The sequence below is a fragment of the Melanerpes formicivorus genome, unplaced genomic scaffold, assembly GCF_026170545.1.
Source record: "Melanerpes formicivorus ecotype bairdi unplaced genomic scaffold, bMelFor1.0.p_v2 SCAF_37, whole genome shotgun sequence".
NCBI classification, from domain to species: domain Eukaryota; kingdom Metazoa; phylum Chordata; class Aves; order Piciformes; family Picidae; genus Melanerpes; species Melanerpes formicivorus.
This window is the reverse complement of record NW_027142389.1, coordinates 1,799,449-1,813,333: the sequence shown is the minus strand read 5'-3', so window position 1 is coordinate 1,813,333 and position 13,885 is coordinate 1,799,449. Positions and strand designations below refer to the sequence as shown.

General features: G+C 55.1%; 2 protein-coding genes and 5 non-coding genes across 7 annotated transcripts; 1 reads left to right on the top strand and 6 right to left on the bottom strand.

Annotated features, from left to right (window-relative positions):
- Positions 1 to 10: 10 nt before the first annotated feature.
- Positions 11 to 11,457, bottom strand: DKC1 (dyskerin pseudouridine synthase 1). The gene is made up of 15 exons (XM_068157549.1): positions 11,362 to 11,457; positions 11,079 to 11,140; positions 10,682 to 10,768; positions 10,027 to 10,118; positions 9,179 to 9,363; positions 8,638 to 8,702; positions 7,934 to 8,060; positions 7,420 to 7,550; positions 6,064 to 6,207; positions 5,127 to 5,247; positions 3,767 to 3,885; positions 3,137 to 3,240; positions 2,647 to 2,713; positions 1,849 to 2,007; positions 11 to 1,135 (listed from the first exon to the last, which is right to left on the bottom strand). The coding sequence occupies exons 1-15, from the start codon at positions 11,375 to 11,377 to the stop codon at positions 1,064 to 1,066; spliced, it is 1,551 nt and encodes a 516-aa protein (XP_068013650.1). The 5' UTR covers positions 11,378 to 11,457; the 3' UTR covers positions 11 to 1,063.
- Positions 3,642 to 3,717, bottom strand: LOC137450783 (small nucleolar RNA SNORD83). Its single transcript, XR_010989638.1, has one exon. It is a non-coding gene; the product is annotated as a small nucleolar RNA SNORD83 (small nucleolar RNA).
- LOC137450787 (small nucleolar RNA SNORD17) lies at positions 4,648 to 4,896 on the bottom strand. Its single transcript, XR_010989642.1, has one exon. It is a non-coding gene; the product is annotated as a small nucleolar RNA SNORD17 (small nucleolar RNA).
- On the bottom strand, positions 7,126 to 7,257 carry LOC137450785 (small nucleolar RNA SNORA36 family). Its single transcript, XR_010989640.1, has one exon. It is a non-coding gene; the product is annotated as a small nucleolar RNA SNORA36 family (small nucleolar RNA).
- LOC137450784 (small nucleolar RNA SNORD83) lies at positions 7,637 to 7,712 on the bottom strand. The gene has a single exon (XR_010989639.1). It is a non-coding gene; the product is annotated as a small nucleolar RNA SNORD83 (small nucleolar RNA).
- LOC137450786 (small nucleolar RNA SNORD17) lies at positions 8,289 to 8,537 on the bottom strand. The gene has a single exon (XR_010989641.1). It is a non-coding gene; the product is annotated as a small nucleolar RNA SNORD17 (small nucleolar RNA).
- An 860-nt stretch (positions 11,458 to 12,317) lies between the features above and the next one.
- Positions 12,318 to 13,829, top strand: LOC137450711 (40-kDa huntingtin-associated protein-like). The gene has a single exon (XM_068157552.1). It carries the CDS (start codon positions 12,420 to 12,422, stop codon positions 13,479 to 13,481), a length of 1,062 nt encoding a protein of 353 aa, XP_068013653.1. The 5' UTR covers positions 12,318 to 12,419; the 3' UTR covers positions 13,482 to 13,829.
- Positions 13,830 to 13,885: the final 56 nt, after the last annotated feature.

Below are 13,885 nucleotides of genomic sequence, written 5' to 3'. Positions count from 1 at the left end.
CATCAGCCACTTAAAAATAAGGCTTTTTATTTTTATGTTAAAAAGAATAAAAAAAATGGGACTTCTTGGTTGTTTTTTCCTGCTCAGGTTTAGAGTCACCAGCTGCAGGCCTCACTGCCTGCGTGCAACTGTAGCACTCAAGAGGAGAAAGGTCAGATGGGTAAAAGAAGCACAAGGCCAAGACAATCTCTACAGGGATGAAGCTAGTAAAAAAGCAACCTGGATCCTCTGTTAAAAAGGGGCTAAAACCTGGCTCAGCACTAGCCCTGTGAGAGAGGAGAGACCACCCTCCCTCAGCAATCCACCTCAGATAAGGAAACTGGGACAAGGCTCTCTGAAACCCTTCAAGCCCCCACACCCAGTGCCCCTTAGAGCTGCCCCTGGCCAAGTTCTTCCTCAGAAGGACTTCGGTCTCAACAGCCCTGCTGGCCACTTCTGGCAACTCACAAGTCAGTTCCCACACTATGAAGTGAGAGGAATTTAAGGTTCTAATTCATTTATGCAAAAGGAGTACCTGGGGTGGACTGTTTCATCTTAGCTAGCTGAGCCTCAAGCCAACATATGGTCAGATAAAAACAAAGAAGGGACCTTCAAGTAATTCCTATGTCCTCATCAACATCCCTCAGACACCAACACATTCTGCAGCTGTCAGGTAGCAGCTCCAATCTTGGAATAGAAGGAAGAAAGAGGCAGGACACAAGGGGGGATAAAAAACCATTCCTCCCTCCAGGGTGAAAATAGAGACAGCAAGGAGGAGGCAGGAGCTGCAGCTTCCCTGAAGCTAGCACTTCCAGCGGCAGCACAGCGTTCAGCTGCAGAGAGCAACGCAGCGCAGGGGCAGCCGGGCACCCCGCTCCTCTGGCAACCCTTAAAACAGGATGAGGAGGGGTATCTGAGCAAGGGCTATGGGGGCCAGACACTCCTGCTCATTCCTATGCACAGCAGCAAAAGGGACTTGGAAGTTGCTGGCCCCACTGCTGTGCGGCCAGTCCTCTTCTTCCCAAGGCCCAGGACTCCTCCCTCTCGGCCAGTGAGGCCATCTGCTGCGGGCAGGTCCAGTGGCTTACTCTGAGCTCTCTTCTGCCTCCTTTTGTTTCTTCTTCTTCTTCTTTTTCTTGGTGCTGGTCTCACAGGTCTGGGAAAAGGTTGGAAGGAGTCAAAAAAGAATGATCTCCCACTGCTCATCTCAGGAAGAACAGCCCCATTTCCGATGCAGTGCAGGCTCTCCACGGCCACAAGCCTCCCTCATGCCATACAGGCACTCAAGCACACTGAGTGAATGCCAGCACCATGCCAGGCACCATCCTCCTACCAGGGCACTTACAGGGCTGGTGGCCTGCCAGGAACACGTACCCACCAACTGCCCCAAAGCACAGATGGCTGTCCCACTGCAGATGCACCCCCACAAGTCTCACCTGCCCCATCTCCCACCACCTTCAACCAGCTCAGTTTACAAATGTCCCCACAGAGCCACCTTGCTTTTGCCTGTGGGGAGCCTGGCACCCTGGGCACATGCACAGCAGGGTGCTGAGGCACTTCTCCCAGAGGTACTCTCCTAGACTGTGAGCTGTGTCAGGGGAGGTTTAGGCTGGATGTTAGGAAGAAGTTCTTCCCAGCAAGAGAGATTGGCCACGGGAATGTGCTGCCCAGGGAGGTGGTGGAGTCACCATCACTGGAGGTGTTTAGGAAGAGCCTGGCTGGGGTGCTTGGTGCCAGGGTTTAGTTGATCAGATGGTGCTGGGTGACAGGTTGGACTCTGTGACCTCAAAGGTCTTTTCCAAGCTGGTTAATTCTATTCTATTCTCTGCCATGCCTGGAACCACACCATGGCAGCACCCAATCACATACCACTTCTATTTGCTCTCCTCCACTCTCAGCTGCCTCTTTGGCCTTCTTCTCTTTCTTCTTTTTCTTCTTTTCCTTTTTGCTCAGCTCCTCTGGGGGTGGGCTGGCAGGGGACGGGGGGGACACGGCCTCCTCGCTCTCACTCTCCACCTCTCGCTTCCTCTGTCAGGGGAACACACAGTGTCAGCCACCCCCTCTGCCCAAGCACCTCAAGGGATGGCAAAACTTTCTGCAAGCCCACTGCCAACTATTTTACCTGATTTAAGCTCTGCAGTCAGCAATGCTTTGAGTGGGGAGGTGAGCTGTTGACTGCCAGTGCTCCCCTCCAGCATACACTGCCCGGGATTAGCTCCTGCCGGAGCTGCACCCCCTACCCAAAATGCCCCAGAGTGTGAAACACTGCTGCACCCTTCCAAAGGCATGACCAAGCCCTGACTTAGAGCCTTAGATCACTGCACAAACCCTGACTTTTTACATACAAGTCTTGCATGGACATTTCTACAACCCTCTGTAGACTCCAGAGAGGTTCTCTGGTCCAACACACCTCCACTGTGGCTCCTTGCAAAGCACTTCCTTAGATGCTGCAGCTTGTGCACCACAGGTCAGACCACAGGACTCATACCCAAAGCACAGTGTCCCAGAGACTCAGGGTAAGGCCCTGAACAGGTCACCCCAGAGCTAGCTCCTGGCCACACAGCCACACCACACTGGGACACTAGGTCCCCAGAACATCCAGGTGTGTATCCACTCTTCCCCAGGGCCCCCCCAGCCCTGCAGCCAGAGGGTGCTGCTGGTACTCACTTTTGGAGTCCTCTCCACCTGTGGCACAGTTTGAGGAATGGCAGCTGCCTCTTTCTTGGAAGCATCCCTGCAAGAGAAGATCCCCAGGCTGAGCAGGACAGCTGCTGCCTCATGCTGCTCTCCACAAGTACAAAGCTCTGTCCCCCTCTCGAGGGCTCTGTAACCAGTGCCAGGCACTGGGTGGGGAGGTTGGTGTGGGGAAGACCTGCAGCCTGCACCAGGGCCAGCTGGCTGAGTGACAGCAAGGCCTCCCCTCTTTAATTTAGCAGATTGACTCCCTCTAAAACCACAAGCACAGGCTAGAAAGGGATAACTATCTGCTCAGGGCCTCTCTCTCCAGCACTGTCCCTGGAGTGCCACCACACCCCATGAGTCCAGAACAGCTGACAGCCTTGGGCCAGGCCCAACATGCTCCAAGCACAAATGGCAGCACTCAGCCCAGCCCTCCCTGCACAGGGGACTCCCTGGGAGCCACATGCCTTGCACCCACCTATAATCCACATACTCCTCCTTCCAGGTATCTGGTGTGTTCTCGTTGGGCTTTCCATGCTTGTCCAACAGACCCTTCTGGATCATCATCTTCTTCTGACTGGCCTGAGAGCAAAGTGCAACAAGTCAGACTGAAGCTCCACAGAGGAGAAATCCTTCCTGGGGCTTCAGCCCCCCAGCCTAAGAGAAGGTAACCCAGGAACAAGCCAAACCAACGATGTGCATGCATGCCCATGGCTTTCTGCACTCCTCCTGAAGCACAAGACTGGAAGAAGCCACAGCAACTTGGCAGTGAGCTTCAAGCCTGACTGCAGTGAAGGCAGCACTGCTGACCTGATTTCCATGACCACCCCATGCTTGAGATGGGAGAAGAACCCAACAACAGCTGTTCCCACTGCTCCTGCCCTCCAGGCACCACTTAGTGTCCCTCTCATAAGACAATTTGCACTTTGGCACTGTTGCAGCAGCAGCAGAAGGAAAAGCAGCTTCTTGCTCAGCCCCTCTAGAGCCATCAGTATAGGGTGATAGATAAAGGTCATCTTTGCACAGAGTGCTCATGCCATCCACTTCACATCATTTGGCTCTTTACCAGAAGAGAGCTGGTGCTGTATGGAGCAGAGGAGCCACTCACCTTGGGGCCCAGACCCCACTTGCGGGGATAGGTGTCCCTCTCCATGATCACCCTCTTGATCTTGGCCACAATGCCGTGGTCACAGGTGGAAATGACTGCTGTGGTCATCAAGGCAACAGCTGCAGGAGGAAGCAGAGTTCAGTAAGTGTAACAGAACTGCACCAGTGATGCAGGAACCTGCTGCATTCAGCCTGTTCTGCCTCTGCCAGCACATAAATGAGCAACTCCCCTCACCACACCAGTGCCATTTCACCCTAAAACCTCACTGGAGGCAAGTTGTGGACTAACCTCAGAGCTGTCCTGCTCAAAGGCAGCAAGTGCATCAGTGATTAACCCTGCCTGCCTAGCACAGGACTCTCCAGCTTAAACCAGACCAGTGCTGGATCAGTGAACACAGCAGGACTAACCATTCCCCAGAGCACCAGCAGCACCACTAGATAGGGAAGAGCTGTGAGCAGCTGCTGGAGCACTTCCAAGCAGCACAAGGAACCACACCACCACAGAAGGAAGGAGTTGCTGCTCTTTCATCAGCTCCTAAAACACTGAAGAGCCAAACTAGAGGAGATTAATCCTACCAGCAAACAATGGCTTGCTTGCCACGTCCCCGAGATGACCAGAGTGCAGGCAGTGCAAACAACAGCAAGCTTGGCTGTGTTACACTTCTAAGGCTTCTCAGTCCAGTAGGTCTGGCAGAGCATGAGGCCATGCAGCACTGAGCACTGTGACAGCCCATCTGTACAGTGTGTCAGCACCTCTCACCCACACAGCTTCTTTACAGAGCCTGGTGAGAACAAAGCAGCCTTCTGAGTCACTTCAGGGAAGCTGGCAGTCGATGAAGTAGTTGATCTTACAATGATCTGCTCAGTGTGATGTGTCAGTATGTGATCAGACATCATCCCTCATCTCAGTCAGGATGGAGGCCCCCCAGAGAGGGTCTCCAACCCTGATGGCACCACTTCACTCCTGCAGGCAGCCAGCCACAGACCACAGCAGCCCCCAGTAGGACACTGGGAGACTGGAGGAGTCTCTGGAGGCTGCACAGCACCCAGACCCTAGAACAGGAATCTGGGTGCTGCAGGAGGGCAGCACCACTGCACTCAGAGAATGGATAAACTTCATCATCACCTCACACACAGAGCACACCTGAGCATCACACAGCTGAAACAAGGCTGAGGTGCTCTTCACACCTTGTCAAGGACTGATGCAGCCACTGCTGCTTAACATGACAAGGTGTGTGAGCCCACAGTCCCCATGAGGAAGCACCCTTCAAACATTCTGCACATGGGGGCTCATTTGTGGTTCATTCACTGGAATGCAGTCAGTTACTTCTGCAGTTAGCTGGGCACAAGGAGTTCCATACCTAGGCAGATAGCTTCTCCTTTTGTGGTGATGACAACAATCTCCTGGTTAACTTCAATGCCATCTTCATACCTCAGGACACCAGGCAGCATGATCTTGGCTCCATAGCAAATGGCATTAACCTGGAAATGTAAGGAAGAGGAGAGCTTACAAACTGTTACAGAATAAAAGCAAGGCGAGAAGTGCCTGCACTGTTTTAGCTTCCCATTGCCATCACTGTCATAGAATCAATAAGGTTGGAAAAGACCTCAGAGATCATCAAGTCCAACCTGTCACCCAACACCTCCTGACTAACTAAACCATGGCTTCAAGTGCCACATCCAATCCCCTCTTGAACACCTCCAGGGATGGTGTCCCAGCAGCAACATCCCTAAGTATCTGTTTCTTACTGTCCACTATATGAAACTTGAGGGCTTTGGAAGAAGCAAGCAAAGCAAAGCATCCACCACAGCAAACAACATGGCTGGAGATCTCTTACAACCATCAGTATCCTGATGTGGGGAGATTCAGGCTGAATGTGAGGAGGAGGTTCTTCACCATGAGAGTGGTGAAACCCTGGAATGGGCTGTCCAGGGAGGTGGTCGAGGCCCTGTCCCTGGAGGTGTTCAAGCCCAGGCTGGATGAGGCTCTGGGCAGCCTGATCTAGTGTGGGGTGTCCCTGCCCATGGCAGGGAGGTTGGAACTAGATGATCCTTGTGGTCCCTTCCAACCCTGACTGATACTATGATCCTCCTAAGGTGTGGAGAGCAGCTTCTCCACCACTCAGTTCTTGGCTTTTGCATCTCACTGCTGATGTGGCAGTGGCTCACACGAGCTCCCACACAGCCATCAGGACAGTGCTGAGCAAGCAGATCCTGATGCCCCCCCCACCATTTATCACACTACCAGCGCAAGTTAGGCCAGCCTGCAGCCCCTGGCTGCAGCCCCTGAGGACTCACCGCGCTGTCCTTCATGACCAGGCGCTTGTGGGTGGTCAGCAGCTTCTCCAGGGGCAGGATGACTCTGCGCAGGTAGCTGTCGTCCTTGTTGTTGTCGTACTGCCACTGCGCGTCCAGCACGTCGTGCATCGTCACCATGTTGTCCTGCAGAGACACCACAGCCCCTCTCAACTCCAGCACCAGCCACCCAATGGCAACAGCTCAAGCCCAACAGCAAACAGAGTGCTGAAAGGCAGCAAAAAGTGCAGGTGCCCAACTCGGAAGCATCAAGAAAGCAACCTGGAAGAGCTCTGCAAGAACGCTCTCCAACAACAGCTTGAGGTGCCGCCACCAACTTCCTTCTGCCTGCCTGCTCTCACACAGCACTGGATCTAGGATACAGACTGCCCACCTTCAACTTTGAAATGAGAATAAACCCTGAGACTTCTAGACATAGACTAGAGAGCAGAAACCTAGATCATGGCACCACAGAAGGGACCTCTGAAGGTTATCTATCCCAACCCTCTCTGCAGTAAGCAGGGGCATCCTCAACCACATCACGTTGCCCACAGCCCTGTTGAGCCTCACCCTGAATAGCTCCAGGGATGGAACTTCAATTACCTCCCTGGGCAACCTGTTCCAGTGTTCTACTACCCTCAGTGGTAAAGAACTCATTCCTAACATCCAATCTGAATCTGCTCTCCTCTAGTTTGAGACCATTGCCCCTTGTCCTATCCAAAAGCTTTTCCACCTGTGACATGGAATAAATTCTTGACGCTCCCAACACCTGGAATTCAGAAACAGCTGATAGCCAGTGCTTACATCTAAGCACAGGGGCATGGGGAAGTACTTGCACTCCAACACTCCTGCTTGGCAAGGAAAAGAAACTAGTTCTGGAGTTTGGGCCAGCAGCAGGATCCAGCTATGGCCAGAGTTAAGACTGTACAAGAAGTGTTCAAGGTCCCACAAGACTGCATATCCCAGGCTCACTTCAACCAAGCAGGTTTCCTGCAGTGTGCCCTGACACCATGTGGTCACAGACTGCTAAGTAGACATCACATCTGAATCTCTGGCATATGCATGGTTTGTAGGCTGAGAATCAGAGGTGGCAGAAAAACTTTCAGCCACCATGGTGCACTTCCCAGTCACTCAGTGTCCCAAAGCTTAATTACCAGAACAAGGTGAACACCCTGAACTGAACTCAACGCTTTGGTTACAGCTCACCTACAGCAAGGGCTCCCACACTTTTGGGGCTATTCACCAAACCCCGCACCCCTGCACCTCCTCCCAACACTGCCAAAAGCAGCACCTTTCAAGGAACTCTTGCAGCTGTGACAACTTCAAAGCTGCTGGCTAAGGTTAAAGCTAGCACTCTACCATCTCTCCCAGGACGCCCGAGCGCACTCTGCGGAGCTCCTGCATCTGGCCGCCCACGCCCAGCAGTAAACCCAGGTGAACACAGAGGGTTCTGATGTATGTGCCAGCTTCACAGCTCACCCAGAAGATACCTGAAACACACAACAGGAGAGTATTTAAACACCTGTCTAGAAATGAAGCTCCCTCCAAGAGAAGCTATGCATCCAACCCTTCACAGAGCCATCAGCCTAGGGTGATAGATGAAGGTCATCTTTGCACCGAGTGCTAATGCCATCCGGTTGACATCATTTGGCTCCTGGGTGAAGGATGAAGGAGTACCAAAAAAAATAGGTGGGATCTGCTTCTCAGCACACCAAAGTCATGCATGAAGCAGTTACTGCTTGGTGGTGGTGAGACCTTAGGTCTTAAGACGTCTGCCAAAACCAGGAAGCAGCCCGTGTCACCACAAAAAGAGACAATATCAATGTATCAACTGTCAGCTTAAAAGGAAGGAAGCAGGAAAACCTTGGTTTACCTAATCTTCTTTCAGGATCATACTCCACCAGCTTGCTCTCATAGATAGTTCTGACTCTCAGTTGTCTTTTGACAGCAGCGATGAGGGGTGGTCGCTGAAACAGGGCACCTGTCAGAGTTTCTATGGCCTGAGGGCAGAAGCAGAAGTAACAGCTCACAGCTGTGCCCCAGCACAAAAGCACCCTGGGGTCTCCAGCAGCTACAACCACTTCCATAGCAAGAAACTACAGGGTTCAGCAGAATTTGGTGAGGTCATGTTTAACAAAGCAAATCTCAACCAGCAATGTGTGTGGCGGTCAGAATGCCACCCCAGCTGCCGGTGAGCAGAGCTGAGCTTTCTCATTAGGTGGCAGTATGTGATCAGACATCATCCCTCATCTCAGTCAGGATGGAGGCCCCCCAGAGAGGGTCTCCAACCCTGATGGCACCACTTCACTCCTGCAGGCAGCCAGCCACAGACCACAGCAGCCCCCAGTAGGACACTGGGAGACTGGAGGAGTCTCTGGAGGCTGCACAGCACCCAGACCCTAGAACAGGAATCTGGGTGCTGCAGGAGGGCAGCACCACTGCACTCAGAGAATGGATAAACTTCATCATCACCTCACACACAGAGCACACCTCGGGTCTGCCCCTACCCTCTCATCTCCTACCAGTGCTGAACACTGCATGGGAAGTGCCAGCATGGTTCAGTGTGCCCAGACTTACCCTGGCAAGCTGAGCCTCACTTTCAATTGCATTGTGCAGCCGAACAATTCCCACATACTCTTTGCCTGAAAGAACGACAAGAGCAGTCAGGACTGGCCACTTGCATTTACTGTTGACTTCAAGGTCCACACTGCCTCACAGCCACACATCCACACAGCCCTGACATTTGCACAACCACCTCTCCTAGAAGTGTATGCAGTTTATTATGGAGTTGGTTATTCTTCCAACAGAATTGATCTAAGACGTGTTTATTTCTTCACCAAGTGTTATTCCACTGGACTGGTAGAGGCTGCAAGCTCAGTCAGGAAATGAAAGCAGTCTGTCAGAAGCATTTTAACTGACCCAGAAAGGCAATTAAAAACCCCCTAAAAATCCTCTGAAAGCATGCAGATGCCCTCACAGCCTTGGAATGAGAAGAGTAAGCAACCTTTAAGCTCAAGGTACTGAGGGTAGTCCTTCCACAGGCTAGGAATCTCCACTGTGTCCTCAACTCCTCATCTCCCCAAGTCAGACTACCAATGGTGCCAGGCAGCAAACATACCTGCACTCTGCTGAGACTTGACCAGCCGTGTGGCCCTCTCGATGCACACAATGAGGCACCCAGTCACCTTGGGGTCCAGGGTGCCGCTGTGTCCTGTCTTCTCTACTCGGAGGATCCGCCGGATCCAGGCCACCACCTCGTGGGAAGATGGATTGGAAGGTTTGTCGAGGTTAATAAAGCCAGACCTACAGTGCATGATGACAGGAGAGTAGGGGCTAAGCTTCAGAGCTAACAGAGCAAGAGCACAACAGTTTTGACAGCATTTGCCACGGCTGCAAAGAAATGTCTCTCTGTGCCGCTAAGAGACGAGCCTCGCAGCTGCTCTCAGCAAGCACACTTCAAAAGCTGCTGTGTGCAGGTGATATGTTCCATGCTCAAAGATTTCTCTTCTCCCCAGACTGCTAACCATCAAAAGCTGCTGTGTGCAGGTGATATGTTCCATGCTCAAAGATTTCTCTTCTCCCCAGACTGCTAACCATCAAAAGCTGCTGTGTGCAGGTGGTATGTTCCATGGTCAAAGATTTCTCTTCTCCCCAGACTGCTAATCATTAAACTAAACCAAATGCTACAAACCATGAGCAGTCTCAAAGCCTAGAAGGCAAACAAAACCTTCCTGTAAGACCCCACAGAACTCCTCAAGTGTTTGCATAGCCCTTCAGAAGCCAACCACAACCCCACCACAACCCCAGGACCAAGACAACTTTACAGAAAATAATCAGGGGGTCCTCTTTAGACCTTCACTAGTTAGTAGCAAAGCACCTGAGTCAAGCAGAAAGGTACAAAGGGAATCCAGTTGGAAGATTTACTGTGCAGTAAATATCAAGCTCTCTGGCCCTTATTACACTCACCTCACATAGTCAGCAATCTCCCTCTTCAGGGGATTAGCACCAGAAGGAAGGGGGGTGTAGTGTGCAGTCAACACGTTTAACTTGTTGAAGTTCTGCAAGAGCCAAGCAAAAATCAGAGGTGTTGTTGAGCTCACCTCGATTTCAAGATTGCTTTGCCCCAGTACATCTGCCCAGTTACAAAGTCACTTGTACATTTAAGCAAGAGAGTCTCCTCCAAAATGAAAGTGACCTAACAATGAAATCACCTTTTCCAGAAAGAGAAGCAGAAGACCTGCACTGAAAGAGATGGGAAAGAAGGAGAATGCCGACATTTAAAATGCAGGATAACTCCACTGCCACAGAAACTCGGGACAGGCAATTTTTAAGCCTAAACAGGCCACAAGCCACTGTCAGAAAGAAATGGAATAGCTTAAGAAATTTGGTGTGGTCTCCACAGCAAACGGTAAATCTAGGGAGCAGGTATGCAAACGAGACTGCTGAACAAACTTTGCAACATGATTTCTCAGTGCAGGGGGCTGGCTTCTGCTTTGAGGGGCACACGTGCTAGCGCTTAGGAGAATGGTGACACAAAGAGCGAGCTCTGCACCTCCACTGCCCTGCACCGAGAGGACAAAGGAAGAAACAGGCACAGGAAGAAGCCACTAAGTTGCTCTACCTTCAGCAGCAAAGGCCACTGAGACGTGTCCAGCTGGGGGATCCGGGACTCGGGCTTGATTAAAAATTCTTCGGTATGCTGAATCTCCTAAAAAGCAGATTAAATACCTCCAGATCAGAGACGAGAAACTTGCCGGCCGGCGCTGCGTTGCGCTACCCCTACCCCCACCGCCACCACGCGGTTCTGCTGCCCGCCACGCGGGCGCGGCTTCTAGGCGCGGAGCGGCCACGCTGCCTCTGGTGAGGGCCGGGGTAACCCATCTGGGCACACTAGGTGGGCTCCGCTACACCCAGACCTCCTTCCAAGCCCCACGGACCGTGCCGCCGCAGATGGGGCTGGGGAAGCCCCCAGGCATCCCAAACAAGTCTTCCTCCAGGGCGGGCGGCCCCGTACTCACCGCCACATCCTCATCAAGCAGCACGCGCTTCTCCTTCTTCCGCCGCTTCTTTACGCTGGAACCTGCGGAAGCGACACACTAAGCGTCCCGCCGAGGGTCTGCCGATCCCGCCGCGCCGGGAGCGGGCCAGGCCCCGGGGAACGTTCGCCCCCAACCCTCCCCCACGTGGCACCACAGCGGTCTCGAGTCCCGCGCGGACGCCTCCCACCGAACCCTCTTCCGCCTCTGCACACCGCGCCCAGCGGGGCGAGGCGGCATCCCGGGGGCTCCCGCCGCTACGCACCGTCCCCGTCCGCCATGACCGCCCCGCGTGGTAGCGCCGCCGCCGCTCGAGAACCGGAAAGGACGCCCCTCGGCAGGCCCTGCCCTTCCCGACATGCTCCGCGTCACTGCGTGACCAATCCGCGCCCAGCGCCACCCGCCCCGCACGCCCGGACGCACCTCCAGATTGCAGCAGTTCCTCCCGTTCAAGAGCTGGAGATTCGTTCAGCGTCGGGGTTCACAACTGGGAGCGTGGCAGCGCACGTAGGAAACACACCAGAGTTTTGAGGTGGCTGTGGTAGAGCAACCTGATGAGGAAATCACTTGGTGCTGCTGACATTGTCTCAGGACACTTCCTACTTAGGTATCAGCAAGCACCAGCAGGGAAGAGCGAGGCAAGCGTGGAAGGAGAGGCTCGGAAATGTGTCCTCCCTTGATTTTGTTTCTGACATTCCTCAGATTCTGCAGCTGACAGTGGCTGGGGTCTGGAACCACCAGTAATGAATTCCAAAGCAGCTCTGAAAATGTGATGGCCAAGCTGAAGAGTCAGTGGGAGATTTAAAGCTCCTTTTCTCACAAGCTGCCCCAGAGGACACACACAACACCATTAGCAAACGATCCTCGGGTTTGCACTAACTTCACCGGTTACCTGCAGACAGATGTATCACCTGCAGCCGGGGCTGCTGCAGACAGAGATTCCGCTGTGTGATTAACCCTAAGCAGGTCTCCACTCCCACTGGCGTCCTTTCTGTTGGTTCGGAGGGGCCAACCTTCCTGCAGGGAACCGAGCGGTGTCCCTGGAGCGCGCCAGCAGGAAAGGGAACAGCACACGGCTGCATGCGGGCCAGCCGAGGGACCGGCAGGGGGCAGCCTGGGCCCCGACACGGACGCGCCGCTACTGCCCAACCAGTCCGGCACTGGCCGTGCCCACGCCGCGACGCACCCCGCGCCATGGCTCCGCCCTTCCCCGTCAGCTCCCCGCCCGGTGTCCCGCGTGACCCCGGACGGGGCCTCGATTTGTCGGCGGCAGGCGAGGCGGCGTAGAGCGCGCCGGGGCGCATCAGTTCCGGGCGGTGCGCGATGCTGGCGGCGGCGGGCGGCTCGGGCTCCGGCGCGGCGGGCGGCGCCGGGCAGGGCCTCGGTGGGGACGGAGACTTTCTATCGCGGTACCGGCTGGTGTCGGCTAAGCTCCGGCGGCGGTTCTTGCGGAAGCCGAACGTTGCGGAGGCGGCAGAGCAGTTCGCGGCGCTGGCGCGGGAGCTGCGCGCCCAGGAGAGCCTGCCTTACGCGGCCTGGTGCCAGCTAGCCGTAGCGCGCTGCGCCCAGAGCCTCTTCCACGGGCCCGCCGAGGCGGCCGCCCTGGCCGAGGCGGCGCGGCTCTTCCTGCGGCAGGAGCGGGACCTGCGGCAACGCCTGGGGCTGCGCGGCGGCTTCGGCGAACATGTGGCGGCGGCGCAGAGCTGCGGCGCCTTCGCGGCCCGCTTGCACCTGGAGCGGGGGCAGCCGGCGCTGGCGGCTGGGCTGTGCCTGGAGCTGGCGGCGGCGCTGCGCGACACGGGACAGCCCGCCCGAGCTGCCGCGCCTCTGCAGCGGGCGGCCGAGCTGCTGACGGCGGCGCGGCTTCCCCTGGAGGCCCTGCGCTGCTTGGCTGACCGCGCCTCCTGCTTGCTGTTGGGCCGCGACTACGCCGGCGCGCTGGCGGCGCTGACCCGGGCACAGGCGCTGGCCGGGGCCGGACTGGGTGCCGGCGGTGTACCCGGTGGTGCGTGCCTGGACGTGCTGGCGCGTTGCGAGGTGTCTCGGGTGCTGCTGCTGCTCCTGCTGCAGCCGCCCCCCGCCAAACTGCTGCCTGAGCATGCCCGGACGCTGGAACAGTACTGCTGGGAGGCGCCCGAGGGCAGCCCGGGGCCCGGGCTCGGCGGTGGCCCCGGGACCGGTGGAGGGCTGCCGCCGGCGGCGAGCTACCTACCGGCCGAGCTTTTCCTCCTGCTGCAGTCGGCGGTGCTTGCGTGCCAGGAGAAGGACGCGGAGGCGCTGAAGGCACTTCAGGCCGAGCTCTGGCCGCTGCTGAGCGCAGAACAGAACCATCTGCTTCACCTGGTGCTGCAGGAGATGCTGAGCCCCGCCGGACAGGGACTCTGAGCGTCGGCGCGGAGCTGCCTTGCCGTGCTTCCGCGGGGCGGCAGGGCCGGGGTTGGACTGGTTACTCCAGCCATGGTCTCTGTTGGCATAGCCTCTATTTCCTTATTTATTTTTAATACGATTTCTGTAACAGAAGCAAGTAACAATTGATGAGTGAATGTGTTCATCTACTCCTCCGAGTCGTAGTAAACTACTCATTGTACACAGTGGAAGTTGTCGTGCTTGAAAAAAATGAAATCCCGAAGGCAGTGGGCCAGTTCAGGGCAGAACCAGGCTGAGTGTCCTGAGGATGGATTAAACAAAAAGCAAAGCCACAAAAAAATTCACAGGTTACGACGTTGGGGTTTTTGCCTCCTCCCGAAAACAAGTCAGCGCAACCACTCTGAGACCATGTCGTGGCTGTT